General features: G+C 49.7%; 1 protein-coding gene across 3 annotated transcripts in view; it reads right to left on the bottom strand.

Annotated features, from left to right (window-relative positions):
* Positions 1-801: 801 nt before the first annotated feature.
* plxna4 (plexin A4) overlaps positions 802-25941 on the bottom strand; it is a 123409-nt gene continuing 98269 nt past the window's right edge. For all 3 annotated transcript variants that reach the window (XM_028955552.1, XM_028955551.1, XM_028955553.1), the window contains exons 10-32: positions 24603-24803; positions 23764-23860; positions 22957-23147; positions 21532-21683; positions 20718-20835; positions 20180-20316; positions 19927-20094; positions 19753-19846; positions 18993-19232; positions 18642-18788; positions 18071-18305; positions 17848-17990; positions 14306-14574; positions 11099-11165; positions 10453-10599; positions 9656-9815; positions 7588-7691; positions 5641-5740; positions 4892-5082; positions 3866-4035; positions 2757-2969; positions 2006-2156; positions 802-1917 (exon numbers count right to left, since the gene is read on the bottom strand). In XM_028955552.1, the coding sequence (XP_028811385.1) occupies positions 1822-1917; positions 2006-2156; positions 2757-2969; positions 3866-4035; positions 4892-5082; positions 5641-5740; positions 7588-7691; positions 9656-9815; positions 10453-10599; positions 11099-11165; positions 14306-14574; positions 17848-17990; positions 18071-18305; positions 18642-18788; positions 18993-19232; positions 19753-19846; positions 19927-20094; positions 20180-20316; positions 20718-20835; positions 21532-21683; positions 22957-23147; positions 23764-23860; positions 24603-24803 (3591 nt within the window). In that variant the 3' untranslated portion in view covers positions 802-1821. The remainder of the gene's footprint in view (positions 1918-2005; positions 2157-2756; positions 2970-3865; positions 4036-4891; positions 5083-5640; positions 5741-7587; positions 7692-9655; positions 9816-10452; positions 10600-11098; positions 11166-14305; positions 14575-17847; positions 17991-18070; positions 18306-18641; positions 18789-18992; positions 19233-19752; positions 19847-19926; positions 20095-20179; positions 20317-20717; positions 20836-21531; positions 21684-22956; positions 23148-23763; positions 23861-24602; positions 24804-25941) is intronic.

The raw sequence follows: 25941 nt of genomic DNA, 5'->3' as shown, positions 1-25941 counted from the left end.
GGACCATGGTCAGACTCGACAGGATTCATAAGGGAACAGAAATCATGGCAAAGGAAGAGGACAACACTGAGACTTTAATGACTGAAATGACAGAACAGCGAAGGAGGTGGGGCTTAAACGCCATTTGCCACAAGTTGGGCTGATCTGAACATCAGTCGGCCTGAGAAGAGCTACATGGATGATGAAGTATGACATTTGGCTCTGTGGGTCACCTTAAATTTGCTAGTAGTACTGGATAAATAGGTTCGATTTGCAAGGCAGTTCCATTTCATTACATCCAAAAGAGGTCGACATGCAAGGGTATATACTATATTCTATTAAGGTTCCACATTTAATCTTAGCATCTAACACTAAAACATGATCTTCATGACGGGTGAGCAGGATAAAGGTTCCACCTTAATAAAGGTTAACAGTTTCAACATGACAAATTTCCACTTTTTCCATCTGGTTCCAAGCAAAAGAAAGAGAAGAACACATCCACGTCATCGCAAGGCTTATTTTCTCTAGGTTCCAAGTTGTACTTTTTGCTCTTTTTTTTTTTGTTTTGTTTAAATTGAAATACATGCGCTTAAAAAGCCAATAAATACCCAGGATGCACCTGGGCCTCACTCCACACATTCACATCACCACATGGGGCACGTTGTCAAGGCAAAATAAAGGTCAAAGGTCAAAGGAAAGGAAGGGCGGCTTGAAGGGCTCTTTGTCATCGCCACGGCAACAGTTCGGGTTCATTTATAGTCTCTGTGTTTCAGTCGGGTGCAGAGAGCCCAGCATTCCGGGTCTGAGGTTCTGTTTCATGGGTTCTCTTGTGCAACAGAAACTGAACTCAGTGTGTGCTGAAGGAGAGCGCTGCCTCACACACACACACACACACACACACACACACACACACACACACACACACTGAGGTCACTAACAGTGTTCTGTTTTTTTTTTTTTTTTTTAACCAGTGGATCTTTTTTCATGGTGGGTGGGTTCTCTTCCGCTCGTTCTCGACATTCCTCCTTCGTGGCACTTTTATTTTGAATAATTCTAAAGTCTTTTTTTTTTTTTTTTGTTCTTTAATAAATCGTCTCCTTTGGTTTTCTGCTGACCACCTTCATCCCACTTTTTACTTCCCAGTGTAATTCAGTCCTTCTGTGGCAGTGTGACCTGTGACCCCCAGCCGAACCCCACCCTCTCACCAGCGCAGGTTCTGTGCTTCGCTGTTGAGGGTGAGCGTAGGCGGGGCTGAGTTCTGCTCGCGCTGCCACAGGACTTCCCGTCTCCACCCACGCAGATATGTAGAATTCAGTAACATGGAGAAGAAGTTTGTTGTAAACTCCACTTTTTAAAACTTCTTTTCATTTTTAAATGTCCTCAGCATTGATGGTTTGGTCTGTGGCGCTGGAGTCCAGCATCGCTCCCCCGTCGCGCGTTTCTGATGCTCTAATAAGGATCTACAATTAACAGGACTCTACAACAGCTTCAGGTTCTACCCTAATGATAAAAGTTCCCACTTCTGCTAATCAGAGTTTGTTTAAAGGCAACAAAAACCTCCAGGGAAGATGAGAGGATTTCAGGTAGGCAGGCCTGCCCCCAGAGCGCCGCCTTCCCCTGTTGCATATTGGGAAAAGCGTCTCCGCCGCCGCCCCCAGACCCGCCTTCCGCCTCCACTCGTCTGTGAAGCGGAGCTGAAGTGATGCAGACGCTCTTCATGGGAAGAGAAAAGGAACTGTGTGGATGAGGATGGAGGAGATGAGACGGATGAAACAGGTTCTTCGCTCAGGCACGGCTCGGTTTCTGACGGGATCTCCCAGTGCACTCTGGGAAATGCGGTCCTCAGCTCTCCAGGCTCATGAGCGCCACCACCTGCTCCAGCTTGAAGGCCAGTCTCTGTTTCCTGGCAGCGTCGTCCTGCTCCAGAGCACAGACGATCTGCAGAGAGGCACACACAGCTTTACACACACACACACACACATGCAGGTACACGTGCACACACACACACACACACACACACACACACCTCCTCAGCGTATTTCCCCACGTAGGAGTAGATCTCACTCAGGGAGCTCATGGTGTTGAACTCGTTCATGTGGAGGCGCGACTGTTCCGCCAGGTACGCATTCATATCCTGGTCACTGATGGCCGGCATCTTATTAATGTCAGAGTAATACCTGCAACACACACACACACACACACACACACACACGTGTGAGTGGCCATGACTTTTAATGAGGGATTGTCCTTCAACCACAACCAGGATCTTACAGGACAAACACACACACATGCACACACACACACACACACACAAACAGCTCGTCTCCCAGAGGTGCGTCGCTGTGTCACGTTTAAGGAAAGATGGATGAGCAACAGTAATCAGTCACTGTCAGAAGCAGCTGTCAGCCCCTAATTACTCCCAGCATCTACATTTTTAATTCATTCATACACACACACACACACACACACACACACACAAACACACACATTCCTGCTCAACATACTGCCTGTTCAGCTGGATGTGTGAGGTTGGTGTGAATGTGCAGCTTCCAGGACAGAATCATTTCAGACTGGGTTACAAATTGCAGGTACAACACACACACACACACACACACACACACACTATTCCTGCTCCACACACTGCCTGTTCAGCTGGATGTGTGACGTCGGTGTGAATGTGCAGCTTCCAGGATCATTTCAATGATTCCAGAATCATTTCCGACTGGGTTACAAATTGCAGGTACAACACACACTCGCGCACACACACACACACACACCTTTCCACCCAGCTCTTATAGCTGGGGATGTCCTTGGCGTAGAGCAGCTTGTTGGACGGCGAGTCCTTCCCCAGCCGGTGTTCAGATGTGGAGCAGGAGTCCATGAAGGTCTGGGCCACGACCGACAGGCAGGCGTCCGTGATGCTGCTCTTGTGGATGTCGAACACAAACTGGGGGTTCTTGATGACGTTCACCCAGAAACGCAGAGGCAGGCTGCATCACGCGCACACACACAGAGGGCAAAGAAAGAAGACCATTACACGCTCCGCAGTAGAGGTTCACTGGTCTCACGATTCTGGTTATCAATGCATCACGATTATCGATGCATCACCATGCGTCCACACAGGCGTTCAGCACCCTGTGCTGCAATGATGCAGAATCGTCCACATCTGCATCGTGACGCAGCGCTTACAGTTCAACTTGACAATCTCCCCCGATACCCGACTACAGTTCCCACAGTGCACCAGTAGAGTTTAGCAGAAGGTGGGGCTAGTGAAGGACTAGCCTGCCCCCCTTAATCTGCAGCCTGGTTAACAGGGAGACCCTCAGACTTCCACCCGGCTCCTGCAGCCGAATCAAGAGGCCTGTAGTGGGGATTGTGACTCCTTCACCGTCAGCGGTCAAAGCCCTCAACTCACCGCCATCCCCAACAAGTCTGTTAAACTCAACAACACACAGGTGGTAGTAGCCTAGTGGGTAACACACTCGCCTGTGAACCAGAAGACCCAGAAGACCATCGTGTCCCTGAGCAGGACACTTAACCCTGAGTGTCTCCAGGGGGGGACTGTCCCTGTCACTACTTATTGTAAGTTGCTCTGGATAAGGGCGCCTGATAAATGCTGTAAACGTAAATATATATATTTTTGTGGTTGCACCATAGAGGGTCGGTGTGAAGCAGCATTTCAAGACACTGTATACTGTGTACTGACAATAAACCTCTCTTGAATAACAACTCTTCACTGGTCTTAATGGACTGGGGGGGGTCAAGTTGACATGAAGGACCTGCTCTAGACAAATCGTTCTGTGTGAAAGAGCTAAACTGACGTCCAAAAAACAAACACCCACACATACACCCCAGAGGAATCCTATGTGCCGCCAGATCCTCTCACCAGTTGCTCTTCCACGTGTGTCGGACGTGAGGGTCATGGATGCCGTGTTTGTCTGCCTGCTCGTCCAGGAAGTCAAACATGTACTTGATGGCCAATGGGAGGGCGCTGCCCCGGTGGGCCGTGCTGAAGATGGTCTCAAACAGGTCATCCACAAACTTCTGCAGAGTGCCCTGTGAAGAACAACGTAAAATTACCACACACGGTGTAACTGGTGGTCAGGGCCACGTGGCGCGTTTAATCCGTTGCTGTGATTGGAGGATATAGTTGCGTGCGTGTGCTGGGGGACCCCAGGTTTTTATGTTTTTTTTCACCAGAATGAACAGGTTATTTCACAATCTGAAAACCTGTACCATGACAGAAAAACAGGACAAAGGAACAAAGGAATGGGTCGCCATCAGTCAGGATTTGGCCCAGAAGTTGACTGACAGCATGACAGGGCGAATTGCTGAGGTCTTGAAAAAAAGGGCCAACACTTCAAATCTTTGCATAAACTTGATGTAATTGCCTTTAAAACTTATAAAATGATACTTCAGTACACCCCAGAAACAACTGACAAAAAGATCTAAAAACACTCAAGCAGCCAACAAAACCAGTATTTATGTCATTCTTAAAACTCTTGGCCACGACTGTGTGTGTGTGCTTGTGTGTGTAGTTGTGTGTTTGTGTATGTGTGTTCTGGCTCTGGTAGCAGCTCTCTGTTCCGTCGAGATTCTTTCATCAAGAGTCTTTAAAGCAGGACGTGGCTGAGAAGCCTCCATCTCATCCCAAAACGAAACCCGCTGTCTGCGCCGCTACAGAACCGGCATTCTCCTCCCTCCCACCAACTCTTCTGAAGATCTTTAAAGAAAACCACTCGGCGTTATAAATGGACTGGTCCTTTTACTTCACAGTGGGTGACATTTCAGAACCTCAGTGCAGTGTTGACATCCATGAACCCGGTGCCTCTCCTGGATTATCTAAGAACCTGAGGTAGAACCTCCGGACACAGGGAGTTCCTAAAAGGACTGAGAGGGACACGGTGCTCACCTTGGTGGCCAGTAACCTGGTAAGGTAGATCTCAGACACCATCTTGCTGCCGCGGTCACCCTCCTTCTGGTCTCCATGTTCATGGTTCTTGACCAGGTGCCAGACCTTGACCCCGCTCTCCAGGTCCGGGGTGATCATGGGCGTCCGTGAGCGCAGGCTGTCCGGGCTGCCCGTGTACTTGATCATGTTCTCTGTGAGAAAAGAACCAGACACAGTCAGAACCGGCATTGAGCATACAGATGCCGGTCCAGAACCGGCACAGACCTCACAGGGGCCGGTCCAGAACCGGCAAAGGCCATACAGACGCCGGCCCAGAACCGGCGCTGAACATACAGAGGCCGGTCCAGAAAGGGCACAGACCTCAAATTTACAGCACAGAAACGTAATCATCAGACTGGAACACAACAATTAAAACACATAAACACAACACAGAAATATAATATAATATAATATAATATAATATGTGTAAAAGCGTGTTTTCTGTTGTACATAGTAATGGATGTGTGTGTGTGTGTCTGAGGGTTGTGCTTTCTGATGGGAATTTGATGGCGCTCAGGCGCCTGTTCTTCAGGTGAAGTGTTGATGTTTGTGTTGAGGCGTGGCGTGGCGCGGCGTGGCGAGGGTGGGAATTGGAGAGGACGCCGCTGTGAATACGGGAAACGCTGCCTGCTTTTTCATGTTTTTAATTAAAATCCTGGCAGCAGCCGCCGCAGCCACATGTGTCGAGGCTCCGCACGCACCACACCTACCATATTTACTGGCGGAGGTCCTGGAGACGGTGGAGTTGTTGACCGAGTTGTACGCTGTCACCTGCTTGGGCACCAGGGCCGCCACGGCATTATCAGGAACCTGCAGAGACACGTGGATGAGGAGGACGTTCACATTATAGAGTTGAGTAGGGTCCATCGCTCTGGTGAAACTGAGCTTTTTCACTAGAAGAACCTGAAGTGACCCCTGGTGGGTGATGGATTGTGAACGGACCTCTGTGGAATTGGGTGGTGCTGGTGGGGGTCAGTTTGTGTTATTTCTGCACCGCCTGCACAATCAAACCCGGCGAAATGGATTCAATTAACACCTGGGGGAGCAGGTGAACCGAGACGAGCGTGGCCCACAGTGCCGGCGGCGGCGAGGACAGGGTTAATTGAAGTCATCTTTCAGATCCAGTCTGGGACGCTTGGCTTTTATTTATTTCTTTTGTTCAAATATATTATCCGATTATTCCAAAGCCCAATTCCCAAACCTATAAACCCCTACCGGCACCGGAACTGAGGAAGATGAGCTGAGGGATTTCATGTGAAGCGGCAGGGAAAATGGTTCAAATGAACTTTGAATCCTAATGAATAATAATTCATGGTAAAAAAAACAAATTTCATATCTCTGCTCTATTCAAGTGTCAACAGAAAAAAATGAATAAGAACAGGAGCCAGGGGCATCATACCGCGGTGACCGGCGGAAGAGAAAAGAAGAGGCCTGCTCGGTAGGACGGTTCTTGGCCGGAACATCCTCTCTCTAAGCCCCTCCCCCCCTGGAGCCGAATGAACTTCCGTCTTCATTATCTCATCTCCGATTCCAATCAACTCCTAATCCCGTCTCCCCGCGCGTCCTCTCCTCCCTCTGACATTTCGTTCAAGCGCCGCGTCTCCCCGGCAAATTATTTACACCGTAATGAACAGCGGTGAATTAGAATCTGAAACGCGCGCGGGCAGAAGCACGGACAGACCGACCGACGTGCTGGACTGACCCTCGTCAGCCTCGCCTGTCTGTCCTGATGGAGATCAGCCCCCCCTGCTGCTCTCAGTCACCCTGCTCTCCTAAATCACCTGGAAGTGCTTCAGCGTGAGAGTCTATTTCACAGGTCGGAGGTCACAGGGACCCCTCAGCAGCGACGAGCGACTCCAGGACCATCAGAGCCACGTCCGTTCAGACCGAGATTCATTATTGAAATAATAATACATGAAAAGAACAAAATTCATCACTTCACAGAGTCTAATGAAGCTTTCAGCTTCCGGCTTTGCCCTTAAAAGCTTCTCCTTCCACCAAAAATTACCCTGAAGGATCTTTCAAATGCTCCTTTTATGTCCAACAAAGCTACAATAGTCCTGTTCTCTACTCCTCAAAGCCTCCTATGAAATGTTTAAAAGAACATCCTGAGACCCCCCCCCCACAGCACTCTACTGTCATCTCATGCAAACACACTCTGATCCCACAGCTGACATGATGCATATTTACAAGAAGGGAGAGATTTAAATAGAAGACGGAACAGCAGCGTGCAGAATTCACTCTCAGAATCTTCTGGAAAGCATGTGTGCAGCTCGTCGAAATCACTGTTTTGGTCTAAATAAAGAGACATCAAACATCTGCTAGACTCAACAAGATTTATACAAAGTCCCTCCCATGAGCAGACAGGGGCAGTGGTGACCTAGTATCTAAGGCCACTAACAAGGTGCCACTGAGGTCCCCTTGATGAAGGCACCATCCCAACACATCCCGCCTGTCATGGCTGCCCAATGCTCACCAAGGTGATGGTTAAATGCAGAGGACACATTTTGTTGTGTGTCACAAAGACAAATGACAAAAAACAATCACTTTAACCCATGTCCCACCATGGAGGACACATCTGACCCACAACTGGGATGTGACCTGTGACCTGCAGGTGACTCTGTTCACATGGAGGCGAGGGTCGGTGAGGAACGTACCTGGTAGTGGGCGAGCATGTTGAGTCTCTTCCAGTCGGCCTCGATCTTGGTGGTGACGTCCTCGTCCTGCAGGATGAGCCGCGCCCCTCGCCCCTGACGCCACTCTACAACCAGAGGGAGAACGAGGTCAAACGTCACCCAACCACGCCCACAACTCGTGCAGCAGGAGAGACGCGAGGAGGTAAACGATCCGCTCTCTGCTCGGGAACCCGATCGATCGACCAGCGGCGGCGGCCATGATTACAGGCGCTGCTGAAAGCCACTTCCTCTTTCATCTGCAGAGGCCCCTGCAGGTCGTCCCCGGGTCCTCAGCACAAGGACGTCCTCCTGAATTCGCCGAATACATTATCTTTGTTCTGGTTCTGCAGCGGCGAGATGCCGCACCATCTCCCATCCTGATCATAAATAGAAACTGCAAATCATGGCGAGGATGATGGAACGCGCCTCAGGGCGATGAGAGCAGCTCCGCCAGCAGAAATCGGCAGGAAAGCCTCTCATTGTTTCATTTCTCTCCCTGCGCCGCATCTTTCCATCAACATGCAAATGAGCTGCGGCCGCAGCCCGCCACCGTCGACAAACACGAGCCGGTGGAGAGCAGAGGAGGAGAGGAAGGAGAACAAGCTGAGATTGCCCCCATTTCCAGATGCACACTGCGTGGCTGTGGGAAGCCGTGGGAGAAGTTTGGGCTTTGAGCTGGTTGGAGGTGTCAGCGTGTTTGTCAAGGTCGCAGCGGTACGCACAGCAGATCGAGAAGATACAGCCATCAGCCACAACATTCAAACCACCCTGCTAACGTTCTCTTGGTTGCCCTCATTCCTACCTGCAATCTGGTCCAAGAACAACTGTGTTGGAGCAGGGGCGTGTCTACAACTCATACAAAATGCAGCAGCACGACTGATCTTCAACCTTCCCAAGTTCTCCACACCGCCCCTCTGCTACGTTCCCTCCACTGGCTCCCAGTAGCTGCACGCATCAGGTTCAAAATACTGACGCTGGCCTACAAAGCCAAACATGGAGTAGCACCATCCTACCTCACAGCCCTTATTACACCTCGCACTGCACCTCGTATACTCCGAGCCTCCAGTACTGCTCGCCTGGTCCCTCCATCTCTGAAGGTAAAAGGAAGACGCTCATCTAGACTCTTCTCCGTCTTGGCCCCTCGGTGGTGGAATGAACTTCCAGCTCAGTCACTGAGCACCTTCAAACGACAGCTCAAGACCTTCCTCTTTAGAGAATATTTAGATGAACTTGTAACCTTCTTCTTTTCTGACTTCTCTATAGAAACTAGAACAGAGTGAATAAAAAGGTTGTATTCATAGTTGGGGGTCCTAGTGAACCAGAACTGGTCACTTCATCCATGGTAACAAGTTGTAAGTCGCTCTGGATAAGGGCGTCTGCCAAATGCCTTAAATGGAAATGTGTCCACCTGCTCTACCCACCACCCGTGAGATCTGATTGGCCACCCCACCTGGCCACCCCCACCTGTTCAGTTAGAGGAGCGTTTCAAACTCTGATGCATCTTATTTAGTGTTTTCATATGCCAAATATATTTTCTTCACCTCCAATTACACTGTAATGTTGATGCAGGTAATGGGCGGGGTAGGCTGGAGTGAAAACGTAAGTGGTGGAGGACCGAGGGACGCTGGATTAGGTGGCTCTGTGTGTCCCATTCTCACCACGTGAAGGAACATTGTCCTCATCAGAACCGATGGACCCGGAACGTTTCATATTCCTCCCTCGCATCCCAGCCCTCCGGGAAGCCCTCAAACGGCAAACGAATCTCACCCAAAGCCACCCATCCAATTTCACACAGCAGCGCCTGTCGAGAGGCTAAAACACTTGCGGAGCCGGAATCATCGCTGCATATAAATATTCAGCGCTAGTTTAAAAAAAAAAAACGAGAGCGCGAGAGAGATATTAATCCGTAAAACACCGGCCACGTACCACGAGAATATGCGGTCTGGGACATTCTGATCTCCATAGAGGCCAGAGGTCATTACTGCATGATGGGATTGTGCATCAGGCCACAATCTTTCATAACTAACAATGTAAAACGTGACCTTCTTACCCAGGTCCATGTCAGAGGCTTTCTGGCGGTGTGAGTAGGGCACGTTCTTGTAGATGGCATCTAGGATCTTCTCTTTCACCTGGCTGATTGTGTCGCAGTTGAGCACCTTCACCTGGATCTCGGGGCTCTTCTCGTTCTCCGGGTGGATGCAGTTCACCACCTGTCGCACGAGAACCCCACAGCGGTCACGAGCGCCACTTTCTTTTTAATGACATTTCTGCTCTGCGCTTCCTAAGGACGGCCGAGAGCCGCCATTACCGGTTCTGTCAATCGTCTGAACGCAGACAGGAAGTGATGTGATGGATGTGAATCTGGTGAAACGAGTCTCGACTGTAATTGTGCGCAACGTAAAAGGTATTCAGACGGGGCGCCGCGGGGGGCTGACATCTCAAACCAGCACCTTCCCTGCGGTTAACAAGCTAATTACTGTCATCAGACTCGTCATTCGTCTTTTCTGGTGACGAAGATGATGATCCTCGTTGTCATCGGCAGACATAATTACACGGTCCGGGAGAGAGGAGCATTTAAACGATTTTATAGCCCCTTTTGAATATGGAATATGTCCATATTAAATATGGAATATGTCCATATTTAACCCCGCCCACTCAGCAGAGCCGCAAGCTCCGCCTTCTGCCTGCTGTCGCTCAGGTCAGAGTTCACCTGGGGCCGCTGACTCGCTCGCCCCTCCCTGCCCGGTTCCTGTCGGGGCGTAAAATGAAAGCGGCCCGGGGCGGTGCGGCGTGGCGCGCTACCCACAAGACCCCGCTCCGGCGCGGTGACCCGGGGAGACGTCTCACCAGCGTCTTGTAGTCGATCTGCTGCCGGATCAGCTTGTCCTCGCTGAGCGAGTAGCGCGCCTCTCCGGTGATGGAGTCGATGGGACCTTTCTCCATCTGCTGCTTGATGGCGCAGAAGAGGGAGAAGAGCGGCTCGCCGGCACATTCCTGCAGGACCAAAAACGAGACGAGGAGATGAGGAGAAGGTCCCATCATTCAAATTCATCCTGCTGCTGCCGCAAGGATCAGTATAACCAGAGTGTTGAGTGTGTGTGTGTGTGTGTGTGTGTGCTGACGGCCTGCTGGGCGTTGGTCTGAGCACTCTGTGCCTGACACAGACATCACACACACACACACTCTTTCACACTCATGCAGAGCATTTAAACTCTACATGAGCTCTAATTTCAGGATGGGTGGAGATGAAAGGAGGAGACGGGGGACCTGCAGCGAAATGAGAGAAGATGGAGGAGGAGGAGGAGGAGGAGGACGTTCTAAACTCACTTCTCAGTGATTAGATGCTTTCTGAGGAGAGAGGAGAGGGCCGCTGTTCATACTAATCTCACACACACACACCCACCCACCCAAACACACACCACTCGCGTGGACCAGAGAAAGCCAGACTTCCTGGGAGGGGTTGCTACCATCCAAGGTGAAAGGTCACCCTTACCTTTAGGAACTTGTAGAGCAGGAAGGTGAACCAGTTGGTCAGCATCTTCTCCGCCACTGACTCCGTTCTGTCGATGATGACAGAGAGGGGGGAAGCTTGATTAGAACCATCATAAAAAATTCATACGACAAACGATGCTGTTGGAAATGAAAGGGACTTTTGTGCGGAGAACATAATGACTGGAGGCTCCATCCAGCTCAACAGCCAATCAGCAGCCTGCTGTCGTCGCACAACCGGTCGTCCGCGCAGTGTCTAATACCGAACAATTAAAGGCCTTTATATGACCCCGCAGGATTGATGTCAGTGGAGGCAGAGTGTGTGTAATAACACAGATCTCATTACTCACCTGGTACACACACACACACACACACACATAAACTGTCCAACCAGCCGTGTTCATCTCAGATCATACAGGATTACGGTTCTCTGCATTTCCATGATAAAAGAGTGAGGGCTACACATCAGACATCGTCCAACACCCGTGGGCGGGGCTACGTTTAGGTCCATGCGGCGGGGTGAAGGTAATCTTCCCCACATCCACCAGCCACGCTCACCTACAGGCATCAATATTTCAGGATTAGGACATTGTGTGTGTGTGTCTCTGTGTGTGTCCCAGATGCCACCTGCCCATCAGAGCTGCAGCAGTGGAGCTTTGGGAGCTTCGGGGGGTCGGGCGGGGTGGGATGGAGCTGCCACCTCCCACTGTGCCAGAGTTGGCACCGCACCTGGAGCGGATTAACTTCCTCCACCACACAATACCAACCTCCACCCGCCCAAAAAGTGGCCGTGAAGGAAGGTCAACAGGGGTCACGTTTCATCTTTCCTTTCATGTCTCTGGTGGGACGTGTGTCCCCAGTCCTGGATTATACAGAAATGGATCACATCGGGTGGGGATGGGTGGGTGTGGCCGGGTGTAAATGGATCCTGTCTGACTTCTCTTTGTGTCTGGCTATAATTGGGCTTTTTATCTCAGCACCTCCATTTCTCTCGTCCATCACGCGTTACAGTCGCTCTGTGGGTACGGGGGGGTAAAGGGCACGTCGCCGGGTGCCAGTTACGGCCCCAGACGGGTCCCTGTCCAGACGTCCTGATTAAATACCCATATAGTGTTCCTCTCCTCGGAGCAGGTGAGGGTTCGTTCTCCTCTGGGGTCCTTACCAGGCGCAGCGGGTGGGGGGCAGAAACGATTTCAATTTCCCACTCGGCCCCACGGCGAGAAAATCGTCCCGATTCCTCACGCTGTGGGGCCAGCGGAGGGAGGGACTGTGTACCGGCGCATACATTAGTAAATAGGTGTGTGTGTGAGTGTTTTGTAATAAAATGAGCAGTGCGCCGTAAGACGCGGTTCTAGCGAAAGAGACGACGAAGCAGACGAGAACCTGAAGCAGCAAATCAACAAGATGGAGAGGAGCGCAGGAATGTGGCAGATGGTTGTGGAAGTCTCTCGTTAGTTATCTAGCATCTAGCTCGCGCGCATGTGTGTGTGTGTGTGTGTGTGTGTGTGTGTGTGCATGTCCATGTGTGTGTTTGAGACAGGGCTGGACAGATGGGGACGGGAGATGGTGGGTGCAGTTTCTTGGAAACGGAGGGAGAAGCTGCTGCTGCTGCTGAGACGCCGCCAGGGACGCTTCTCCTTCCCCGACAAAGAGAGACGTTTCTAGAACTACTGCTGACAAGTTGGCATTACAGGCTGAACACCTGCACTGCATGCTGGGATACGGGCGAGGGACACATATACAGAATAAAAGAGGCATTTTTCATTGTTTGGCAATAGGGATTATTAATGTCTTACTTGTCCTTCTCTACTCGCACTGATGTCTGATGGAGACAGTGGTGGAGGTCAGGGGGACTCCCTTTGTTTACTTCTGTGTGCCCTAATTAATCTTAGTTCATCAGTCCTGTTATCAAGGGCATCATTACAGTTATCTTTCTACAATTGAAAAGAAAATTATTCAACAGCTCATTTATACACTTTTAACACTGATGTCATTTCTTTACCGTCTGAAACGATCAACTTTTCTAACAACCTCACCTATGAAATTGGTTGCGTGGTTGCGTTAAACGTCTGACGTGTTTTTGAAAAATTGTAGCTGTGTGGTGCCTGTCACACGGGTTTCACTGTGACCCACACAGCCACAGTCTGGAGAGAAGTGTGGTAGTGACAACGGAGCTGGAGGGAAAGATCACTATTTCACATTCTCCTGACATCAGTCTTTAAAGGTCTCCTATCATGAAAATTTCCCTTTCCCTTCTCATTTAACATTAATAGCCAGTCTATGGTCCTGCAGTGGATAGAAATGGCGATAGGTCTCATCCCTGGTTCAAAGAGCGGCAGCTCTTGCCGGTTCGAATCCTGGTCTGCCAAGGTGCCGTCCCCACACACTGCTCCCCGGGCGCCTGTCATGGCTGCCCACTGCTCACCAAGGGTGATGGTTAAAAGCAGAGGACACATTTCTTTGGGTCGCCATGTGCTGTGCTGCAGTGTCTCACAAGGACACATTTAAAAAAAGGAACTCCACCAACCATCATGGTTTGAAAACATACAAAGCATTGCAGGTGCTTGGATGAAAAAATGAGCACAAATGTTTTTTTTTTGTTCCAGCACGCAAGATTCTGAAGAACCAGTAGGTTCCTTAAAGTTTTTTCTTGAAAAACACCGACATGCCTTCCTTGTGGTTGGTGAATGGTGTGGATGACATCAATTCCACAAATGCCCCCTCGACTTCTGCAGGCCACTCTCCTACTCGTCCCGCCTCTCTCCTCCTCATTAGCATTTAAAGCCACAGACACCGAAACGGTGCGTCCTGGGAAATCTCATTGTGGGACTGGATCACAGTGGCTGTAATTCTGCACCAAGACTGAATATCGGAAAGAGATTCCAGATACTGAATTAGGGGTTCCAACAGGAACGATCTAAAAGCAAAAACACTAGGGGACCTTTAAAACATGATGATGGAAGGGTGTGTATGGAACATCAGAGATTCAGCATGGTGCCGACTGCCTGGGGAATTGCGCTTTTCTGAATTCCATCCATTCCACAGCTTTCCACCACTTTCATAATTGGATTTGGTGCTAATTAATCCTAATTATATTTTAATCATGTGTGTCAGAGAAAGTGTGCATTTCAATGTCATCGAAAGCAATTATTCATGCAGAGAGTGACCGGTGTGCGTATGAGAGTGTGTATGTATGTGTATTTGTGTGTACCTGCGCAGAAGCAGTTTGGGGTGGTTCTTGCTCTCCAGGTTTTTGTGGATCAGGTCGGACAGCAGGTGCTTCAGCACATCGGTGGCATACTCCAGCTTGCTCTGCAGTACGGTCATGATGAGGGAGGCCACGTTGCCACGGTCGCGCATGGAGAACCCACGCTGAGACTCCAGCGTGCGGATGAAGGACAGGAGGAACACCTTGTTGTTGATCAGCTGACCAAAGAGCTTCAGCCCCTTCTCCACCTGCTCCTGTCTGTAGCCTGGAACCTATGGGAGGACCAGCAGATATGGCGGTCAACAAAATTCAGTCATCAACTGCTTTCCCAAACACTCGACAACATTCTCCAAACAGTCATCTACTACGTTCTGCAGTCAACAACTACGTTCCCCAAACACTCAACATCATTCCCCATTCATCAACCAAGGTTCCCCAAACAGCCATCAACCATGGTCCCTAAACAGGCAGTAATACTTCCCAAACAGTCATCAACTACCTTCAGTTGACAATATTTTCCAAACTGTCATCTACTACTTTCCAACATCAACTATGTTCCCCAAACAGTCAACAACGTTCCCCAAAGAGTCAACAACGTTCCCATAACAGTCAACAACGTTCCCATAACAGTCAACAACATTCCCCAAACAGTCAACAACGTTCCCATAACAGTCAACAACATTCCCCAAACAGTCAACAACGTTCCCATAACAGTCAACAACGTTCCCCATAACAGTCAACAACATTCCCCAGTCAACAACATTCCCCAAACAGTCAACAACGTTCCCATAACTGTCAACAACGTTCCCATAACAGTCAACAATGTTCCCATAACAGTCAACAACATTCCCCAGTCAACAACGTTCCCCAAACAGCCTACAATGTTCCCCAGTCTTCAACAACGTTCCCATAACAGTCAACAATGTTCCCATAACAGTCAACAACATTCCCCAAACAGTCAACAACGTTCCCATAACAGTCAACAACATTCCCATAACAGTCAACAACATTCCCCAAACAATCAACAATGTTCCCATAACAGTCAACAACATTCCCCAAACAGTCAACAACGTTCCCATAACAGTCAACAACGTTCCCATAACAGTCAACAACATTCCCCAGTCAACAACATTCCCCAAACAGTCAACAACGTTCCCATAACTGTCAACAACGTTCCCATAACAGTCAACAATGTTCCCATAACAGTCAACAACATTCCCCAGTCAACAACGTTCCCCAAACAGCCTACAATGTTCCCCAGTCTTCAACAACGTTCCCATAACAGTCAACAATGTTCCCATAACAGTCAACAACATTCCCCAAACAGTCAACAACGTTCCCATAACAGTCAACAACATTCCCATAACAGTCAACAACATTCCCCAAACAATCAACAATGTTCCCATAACAGTCAACAACATTCCCCAAACAGTCAACAACGTTCCCATAACAGTCAACAACGTTCCCATAACAGTCAACAACATTCCCCAAACAGTCAACAATGTTCTCATAACAGTCAACAATGTTCCCATAACAGTCAACAACGTTCCCATAACAGTCAACAACATTCCCCAGTCAACAACATTCCCCAAACAGCCTACAATGTTCCCCAGTCTTCAACTATGTTCCCCAAACAGTCAACAACGTTCCCATAACAGTCAACAATGTCCCCATAACAATCAACAACGTTCCCCAGTCAACAACGTTCCCCAAACAGCCTACAATGTTCCCCAGTCCTCAACTGTGTTCCCCAAACAATCAACAATGTTACCCAGTCTTCAACTATGTTCCCCAGTCAGCATCGTTCCCATAACAGTCAACAACATTCCCCAGTCAACAACGTTCCCCAAAGAGCCTACAATGTTCCCCAGTCTTCAACTATGTTCCCCAAACAGTCAACAACGTTCCCCAAACAGTCAACAACGATCCCATAACAGTCAAAAACGATCCCATAACCGTCAACAACATTCTCATAACAATTAACAACGTTCACCAAACTGTCAACAACATTCCCATAACAGTCAACAACATTCCCCCGTCAACAACGTTCCCCAAACAGCCTACAATGTTCCCCAGTCTTCAACTATGTTCCCCAAACAGTTAACAATGTTCCCCAGTCAACACCGTTCCCATAACAGTCAACAACGTTCCCATAACAGTCAATAACGTTCCCATAACAGTCAACAACGTTCCCATAACAGTCAACAACATTTCCCAAACAGCCTACAACGTTCCCCAAACAGCCTACAACGTTCCCCAAACAGCCTACAATGTTCCCCAGTCCTCAACTATGTTCCCCAAAGAATCAACAATGTTACCCAGTCTTCAACTATGTTCCCTAAACAGTCAACAATGTTCCCCAAACAGCCAAAAATGTTCTCCAGTTCTCAACTATGTTCCCCAAACAGTTGACAATGTTCCAACATTCAACTACTTTCCCCAGATTCCAGATTATGTGAACCCAAGTACTCAGACAGGTCAGATCAGATTACTGCTTCTCTGAAGAGTGAATACATACAGATCAATCATCTCTCTCTCTCTCTCTCCCTCTCACACATAGACACACTACAAACGTCCTCAGTTGAATAATCAGCCGGTCATCAACGCTCCAGAGCTCTTTAAAGAACTTCATAATGGGCTGAATTCATCACATCAATAACAGTTAGAGGTGGAGTCAGGAGAGGCGCTGACTGCTGCCTCCATTAGATCTGATTTCACTTCAGACTTTCCATGGAGAGCGGGATGCTTATTCCAATTAACACATAATTAATATTGCTTATTACGGTGGAATCTCATCAGTAGCAGCTCGGCTCAGTTCTTGGAATGTGGAACGGTGGCAGACAGGAGAAGATGGGATTCAATTAGACGTGTCCATCACCGCTGCACGCCGGGATAAATAACTCCTCACTGCTGCCTTCTCTTCATAACACTTTCATATCGAGCTGCAGTTGTGTCACATGTCATTAGTGTTATTAACAAGAGAGAGAGAGAGAGAGAGAGAAAGAGTGAGTGAGCAAGCAAGAGTTGCTCATTATATTAAAAAGGAAAATCCTGCGCGGAACCATGTAGACTCTAATTAGCAGTGCTGCCTTTTGTTTACGGAGCTTGAAACACAAACAGCACTCATTTATATTTACAGAGATGAAACGAGGAACGTTCTCGTCATTTGATTGATGCTGCTGGGACTTGGGGTTTACGTTCTCTCACCCCTTCAGAACGCCAGTGGCCCGTTTCTACCATACGTTACGGGCTCTGGTACCCGGCACTGCAGGCGAAACTTGAACATGAGCTGTCAAAACCTAGAACCCAGTTCCACATCGTATGTCCATCAGACACCTGACCCCACAGATGGACAACAGACTGGAAGGTAATTCATTAAATGAATGTCAGAACATGAGGAACTCGCATGGGTCTCAGCATCGTCTCAAATGAAAGTGGATGTTCTCAGTGTTCCTCCTTTTACTTTTTATGTCTCTGGTGTCTCTGCATGTGTGAGAACCCTCTGTTCTATCAGACTGACATTAACAGGGATTAAGAAACCTAACCTCCAGGTCCCGTAAAACAGGGTGGTCCTCTATTCCAGGAAAGAGAACCCGCATGGTGTAGGCCCTGTAGTCCAGGAAGGGAATCCCAGCTCCGTCCAGGTCGCTGGTCAGTTCATGAATGTCGGTCTGCAGCTCGGCAAATGCTGGAAAAAAAACACAACACTCCTCAACACCCACACGTTCCACCGTTCCCAAGCAGAACCTCAGCGGCACGTTATCTCACCCTCTTTACACTCCAGGGCCACGCGGGACTCCAGGTTGTCCATCTGCATCTGCAGGCGCTTGAGCGTGAGGTCGCTCTCCCGGGACTTGCGCTTGTAGGCGATGAGCACCACCACGATGAAGAGGATGAGGAGGGCGCCGGCGCCGGCGATGCCGATGATGGCCGTGCTGCTCAGGGGGCTGTCAGAGGTGATGTGGACCACGCCAGGAGAGAACTCGATGCCCCCAACACGGGCCTGGAGACACACACACAGAGTCTGGCGTGAGAACGGCTGCCGGTTTTTATTTCTATTCTAAATGACATCTCTAACGAGGGTCTGAGTCGAGCGCGTGGCTTGATGGGACACGCAGAGTGACATATGGCTTTATTGTCTCTGTGTTGGCTGCTAATGGATCCGAGCCGCTCGCTGTTGTTCCTCATTCAACAGTCCAGGTGGCCGAGCAGGACGCTCCGTCTGCCCCGCGTCCTAATGTCCAACCACAAATGCTGCTGTGTTGAATTTGGCCTAGCCGATCGGTCCCGTTTCTCTGAACGAGGACAGGAGAACGTTCTAGCAGGCTGTTTCACTCACCAGGACCTTGTGTCTTCCTGTCAAGTTGGGCGACTCGCACAGCAGCTGTGTGTCCGACACGGTCAGGATGCAGGACTTCTCTCCGATCAGCACCGTGTAGTTCAACTTGCCGTTCCCTCCGGGCGTCTGTGGCAGGAAGTTCCTTCCCTGCAGGCAACATCTCAGTAGTTAAGAGCTGCAGAAGAATGCTGGGCTCATGGAGCATACGAAGAATAGGATGTAAATGATGTGATCAACAGAGCATCTAGATCATTTATCAGTTTAAGCCACCTTCAGGTGGTCTTAATATGTGTTCTATATCAGGGTTCTGCAGGAGAAAGTAATGGTGAGATGTTCTGTGTAGGACAGTACCTTTAGAATGATGGGAGAACCTGGCTTCAGCTCCAGGACACCTGATGGGCTGAGAGGCTCGAAAATGGGGTTGGGGTAGTACAGGAAGTTGGTGTTGTTGAGGGACAGTAATGACTGGACGTCGTCTAAGATGAAGCCGAACTCGTCTGGACGTTCCACCACATCCTTCTGGCGACTCAGGCTGATGGGCAGCTCCGGGGCCAGGCAGAGCATGGTGGTGGCACTCAGGACCTGGCAAGTCTGAGGATGAAGCCCAGGACAGACGGAGAAGCTCAATATTCATACCATATCAGTTCAAATCTCATCCATCTGAACTTTGCCTCTATTGGTTTTTTAAATAGTTTTTCCGTCATGTGACCTCCATGGATGGACCATCCAGGAAGGCAACAGTGACCATGTGGCAGAATGTGTGCGTGTAATCAAAAGAACCTGATTAGAACAGATCACATGACTGCAAGGGGGATATGAGAAGCTGGAACCCCTGAATGATTTTATTCATCTGCTCTATTGAAGTGAACGTCTGTTCTGAGGTTCCAGCTACAGAAGCTCCGCCCCCAATCCCATCGCAGCGGCAGATGTTGAATGGGCGCCTGTCAGATACGCCGGGAGATAACATTACTGCCTTTTGTCTGCCTCTGGGCTCCGTGGGGCCTTTCTGCGGGGCGGTCATGTGATCCGTTCCCTGTCTCTTTGTGTAGACAGGATCGGGGTTCTGGTCCGGCGGCTGGCCAGTCAGTGTCGGTTCCGAGGCTGAACTCACGTTGACCGTCTCCAGGTTGTTGTACTTGGCCCTGATAAGGGGAATCTGAATGATGTCCAGGTTGGTTCCGGTCACCGTCACTGGCGTGTTCCCGCTGTCATGGAAACAGACAGGTGACGTTGCATCAGTGAATTCTGAGCCCTGAATGGCCAGTAGGGGACCCCGCAGCGGTACCTGAAAATGCTCCACTCCGGCTCCAGTTTGGTGATGGTGGGGTCCTCCACGTACTCGAACCGCAGCTCGCGCTGCAGGTGGGCCTTGTCTACGCTCACCGACACGGTGACGTTGCCGTAGCCGTGCAGCGAGGCGTGAGATTTACACGTGATCCACTGACCCCCCCTCCTGCGCACACACACGCACACAAAGTTATTCATCTGGCCAGGAGGCCGAATGTCACTCGGGGCGTGACGCTGGCCGAGAACCTCACCGGTGGAAGCTGCACTTCTGCTCCTTGAACGTGATGGACACGTTGCTGCCGGCGTCCAAGTTGCTGCCGGTGATGTTGACGATGGTTCCCCCAGAGACGGGTCCCCGGCTGGGCGTCAGATGGAGCAGTCGCGGAATCTGCGCGAGACAAATCCACCAGTCACCAAGGGTGATGGGTTAAATGCGGAGGACACATTTCACTGCGCGCACCGCGTGCTGCGCTGCTGCTCATCGCAATGGCAATCGCTTCACTTTAGGATCAGTCAGGCGCGGGGCGCAGAACACGGCTCGTGCCGAGCGATAATGAAGCCCTTCCTCCAATAACAGCCCTTAATATCCCACGGTCCCATTTCAGCGTAATAAATCCCATTATTGCACGCGTGCGATATCGATCGTGTAACAGGGAAATGATTACGCCGGGGTCCACCGCGGGACACCGGGAGCACCGCCCCACTTCTGATGAACGGCGCCCGCCGCTCCTGCAGGCCATATATAAACACAGAGACAGCAGCGGGGTGCATTATGGGAAGGCCACTCACCACAAAGTAGTAGTACTTGGTGGTTTTGGTCATGAACTCCGGCTGGCACTCCCCCACACACACCTGCACGCCGCCGGCGAACTGGCTGCGCTCCGCCTTCCCCATTTCGCACACGATCCTGCGAACACACATTAATATTCATGGATGCGGCCGACACAATGCAGCGCGGCGCCTCGTAATTGCGGTGCGGCGCGGCGCGGCGGGCGGGAGGTGAAGAGGAACTCTAATCCCGCCTTTATTTCATGACAGGTGTCAAACTGGAGAAAAGTGTCTCGGCAGGCGTTAAGGGGCTTATCGGGGCGGCCGCGTCCGGGGGAAAATCCCGCCTGGCGCGTCGGAATGGCGAGCAGGGAGGCGCGGTGGCCTGAGGTCGCGTGAATAATGATGGAGTTCCAGTCGACTCCCGGGGGCCTCGGCGCAGAAAAACGCATAATTACCTGGGATTAGAAACTTTCCTCTGACAAGCCAAGCTCGTCGAGAGTTTTACCGACGGTCCAAAAATATACCGTCACGATGAAAACGGTGAACTTCTGCGCCGGTGGTGAGGGATACTTCGGCAGAATGGGAACAAGAGGTGGAACCTGCAGCTGCGGTAAAGTTTTAGAAGCTCGTTCTTCTTCTCCACAGGATTATCCTGACGTGATCTCTTTCTCTCAATATGAATATTGCTGGGCAGTTACCATGGTTACCTCACATGAGCCATATCCAGCTGAACCTGCTCTAGATGGCTCCACGTCTGTGATAATGAAGCAGCTCTGTGTGATGCTGAATAACGAATCTAACGATGGAAGAAGAAGGTGCCGATGGGACTCACTGCTCAGCGGGGATATAACCGTCTGGAACTGGGGTGCACTCCACGTCCGCCACCTTCACGTTGCCCTGGATCTCCTGGAAGCTCAGACCCAGGTTCTCCCCACGGATGGTGACCAGAGTCCCGCCCTCCCGTGGCCCTCGCAGTGGAGTAATCTGCAAAGTCCACACACACACACACGCACGGTACACCTTCAGCTGGGTTCATAGTGCAGGAGAATACATCTACCAGAGTCAAGCTGAAGATGCAGATTATCCTCCACAATGACCTGTGGCTGGTAGAGCAGCTCACCAGGGTGGTCCGTCCCAGAGGGTCATTACAGACCTATTGCTGCCAGAAATGGGACATTCTCTCATTTGTCTTTGCTACACCATGGAATCACTAGGGATCCAGGACAATAAGCCCTCTGACCCCAGAGAGAATTAACACGTCACTGGAGAAATGATAGCGGTGTTGTAAGGTCATAGGTCATCAATACATACAACATGGAGCTGATTTCTATAGGTCATTGGTCGTAATTATCTGTACAGAGGGAACAATGCTGAATTAGTCCTAACCACGTCCAGAGCCATAAACATGCCTCATGTCCCATATCTCATGTGGGAGAGAGACAGAGAGTGTGTTGAGCGAGAGAGAAACCGCTTTATTAAAAACCCGTCATGTTACAAAAGACAAAAGTCAAATAAAATAAAATTAATAAAAAAAAAACTGAGAAAACCACACAGTGTGAAAGCAGGTAATACAACCATAGACATCCCACAAACCGGGAAAGCAGTAAGTTCCAAAGCTAAGCGTGCACAAAAACCCCTCACACCCCCTCGATGTCCACAAACATGGTCAGAGAGAGAGAGTGAGACAGAGAGAGAGAGAGAGAGAGTTAGGTCTCTTTTCATTAGGGAACGAGCAGCTGATTAGATTTGTGACTTTGACAAGCTAATTGACGGTTGTTGGAGGAAAACACTTAATCACCATCCACTTCTCCTGCGAGTAAAAATACTTCATCCAGCATGTCACCGTAATGAAGTGCATTTGAAGCCAGCGGCTGGGATCTATGAATTTATGACTGTGAGGGCTTCCATATGTTGTAGCACCAGCCGGCAGAAACACTGACCGGCTCAGAGGTCAAAGAACCCGTCAATCATGAGGAGCCCAGTTAACAAAGACATGAAACAAAGACATCCCATCCAACCCAGAGAGTGAGAATAAAGGACCTGCCCTCCTGGAGACAGGATCCATCACTCCTCAGGAGACTCCAGAGACTGAGGGAAATCCATCCTTCCTCCCTTATCTCCTCTTCAGCACCTATCTCCATCTGCCTCAAGCTTCTCTCTCTCTTATGGCTTCTCCTGCGTTTTCATCTCAGCTTTTCTCCAGGACCGACGCGTGAAGTTCAGCTGAAAGTGGACCTGTAGGCAGGTGGGGACTCACCTTGGTGATGTGGGGGTTGGTGCACTTGCTATTGAGGCCGTTGTGCTCCAGCCACTGGCTCTCAGGGTGGGGGCAGTGCTGCTTCAGGGTACAGCGGTTGTCCCCTTTACACCAAACACATCCGAACAGCGGGTCGGCCTTCAGGCAGAGACCGCAGCTCTCGCGCCGAGCGTCACATTTGTACAGGTGGACTAAAAAACACAAGAAGAAGAAAGAACCTTCTACTGCCACTTCTCATTCTCAACCGGGTCATTTAACAAAAGTGAGGGACACCTTCTCTTCACATTCCTTCTCCGTCTCCGCTTCTTTTTAACTCTTTTCATGTGTCCTTCGAAGATCTCCATGGCAACCAAACAGGTGTTCGCTTTTTTAATTACCATTAGATGCTTCTTTCAGTCTTTCATCAAATTATCTCCTGAGAGCACTCAGACTTTATAACATTAAAGACGCTTATTCACTCTGCATTTAAAGCGTCTCAAACACACATTACTCTGCATATTCTGTCCTTGTCCTTTGGCCATTATCACATGTTAGTATATATCTTATACCTGGACCCCAGCTGGTCACATGATTTGCTGTGGATAATGGCCACATCACGGGGGAAAGAAGGCTCCTGGCTGGCTGTACGTCTGTCTGACCTCGTCGATAGGGAGCGATAAAACGAAACTGAACAGAACCACGAGGAACCGATAGAGAAAACCGATATTGGGATAGCGACGCTGAGGCATCAGGGGATGCATGCTGCCAGCTTGTTGCCATGGTGACCGTCTCCAAGGGCAACGCCGCAGCCGAGATCAGGGGCCTCACCTTTGTTTTCGGCGGGGTTATCGATGCTGAAGTCACCATTCCAGATGACCGTCAGGTCCACCGGGAGACTGCTGGCGTCCATCCCGTCATACGAGTACTGAGAGGAGAAGAGTTCCGTAAAACTTCCTGAACAACAACATTTATCTCTTATTAAGCCCAAAAATACAGGGCTTTGACACGCCCACATGTTGAGCCTTTCTGCACACAGGGAAAACAGCCTTGTGAAGGAGTGAGTGATGGACCATATGTGGATATATGGATATAAAGATATATGGTGGCGGGTTGTTGATATATGGTGGCGGATTATATAGATATTTGGTGGCGGATTATAGATATATGGTGGTTAGTTACAGATATATGGTGGTGGGTTATAGATATATGGTGGTTGCTTATAGATATATGGTGGCCGGTTATATAGATATATGGTGGCGAATTATAGATATATGGTGGTTGGTTATAGATATATGGTGGCGGGTTATAGATATATGGTGGTAGGTTATATAGATATATGGTGGCCAATTATAGATATATGGTGGCAGGTTATAGATATATGGTGGTTGCTTATAGATATATGGTGGTGGGTTTTAGATATATGGTGGTTGGTTATAGATATATTGTGGTGGGTAATAGATATATAGTGGTTGGTTATAGATATATGGTGGCTTGTTATAGATATATGGTACTAGGTTATCAGATGTCTGGGAAAAACTACACTAAAACAAGTGTGGAAGTTATAAAGACTAATAAAGACTAAAATGACAGCTGGACGCAAAGACTTGAATAAAACTGAAATTAAGACAGAAACGGCACAAACAACTATCACACACACACACACTGACCGAGGTGTTCTGGCACTGCACGCTGGAGCTGTTAAAGCGGAGGGCAGGTACCCTCTGCTCCACACCCTGGATGGTCAGCAGACACTCGTAGCCACGCTGGCCGGACTGGGGCTGGGGCAGGTTCTTGGCCCTCAGGGTGATGGGTTTCACCACGTTGACGGGCACCAGGATCCGCTCAGCGGGCAGCAGCTGTGGACACTCCTGCCCAGGGGGGAGAAGAAGGGATCCTAACTGTACCTTCATCAGAAGGTGATAATATGCCGGTCTGGGTTACAAAATACAGGATGTTTGCTTTATAACTGAGCTAAAACATTTTGGATCATTTTAATCAAACCATTTGAAAAAAATAATGTACCGGGCTACACACACACAGGCAATTTACTCTCACCATAAAACCTACACAAACACACTGGCTCACACACTCTCTGTTAAACACACACACACACACACACACACACACACACACACACACACACACACACACACACACACACACATACTATATTAAAGTTATCTGTAAAAGCCACCCAGTCAGCATTATAGACGAGAGTCTGATGCCCAGAGTGGTTCTCTAGAGGTCAGCCCAGTGATGACCCCTCCTCCCTGCCCCCTCCCCATAATCCTTTGCAGTAAATCCCCCTGGACGGAAAAAGCGCTTAGGCCTCATAATGTAGCCGAGAAGCTCCTTGGGCTGAAGATGCCTGGAGCTCCAGCAGGGATTTACGCTGCTATTATACTGATATAAAACCTACGTGTTTATCGACCCCCGGGACGATGAATAATGAAGAGGCCCAGCATCCTTCACCTCCAGCTCCGCCTACCCCGCTCCTACTGACAGAAGGCACTTTTACGGGCCAGGTGATTGACTGAAGGCTGGAGGGGGGGTTTCTAATGCGCGTCACCACAGACAAGGTTCTGTCGGTCCAGGTTATTAAGTCTTTACAGACAGGACTGGGTGAAGACAGGGGGGACAAACTGATAAAATAAACAGCAGAGGAACGCGATGAGCACCCGGCGAAGAGGAATTCCGCCGGGATTCGGCAGCAAAGAGGGGTTCCGAGAGAGCGAGGACGACCACAGTCCACTTCTCCGGATCAGCCAGAGATTTGAAATAAAAGAAGCGATTCGGGCTTAATCACCGCAAATGTTTACTACACGGCGGAAAATCAGAATCATCTCCCCTTCATCCAGCCGGAGCGGAGAGGGATAATTATCTGCTGGAAGGAGAGGTGGAGAGAGTGAGGGGACGGGCAGAGGCTGCAATTAGAAGCCTCTAATGGCCGCGTTTGGAGGTGAGGAGAAGCTCGAGTTTCCATGGGAGACGCTTATCAAGGCCGAA

The sequence above is a fragment of the Denticeps clupeoides genome, chromosome 15, assembly GCF_900700375.1.
Source record: "Denticeps clupeoides chromosome 15, fDenClu1.1, whole genome shotgun sequence".
Classification (NCBI taxonomy): domain Eukaryota; kingdom Metazoa; phylum Chordata; class Actinopteri; order Clupeiformes; family Denticipitidae; genus Denticeps; species Denticeps clupeoides.
Note: the sequence above shows the minus strand (reverse complement) of the source record. Positions and strands in the feature narration are given on the sequence as shown.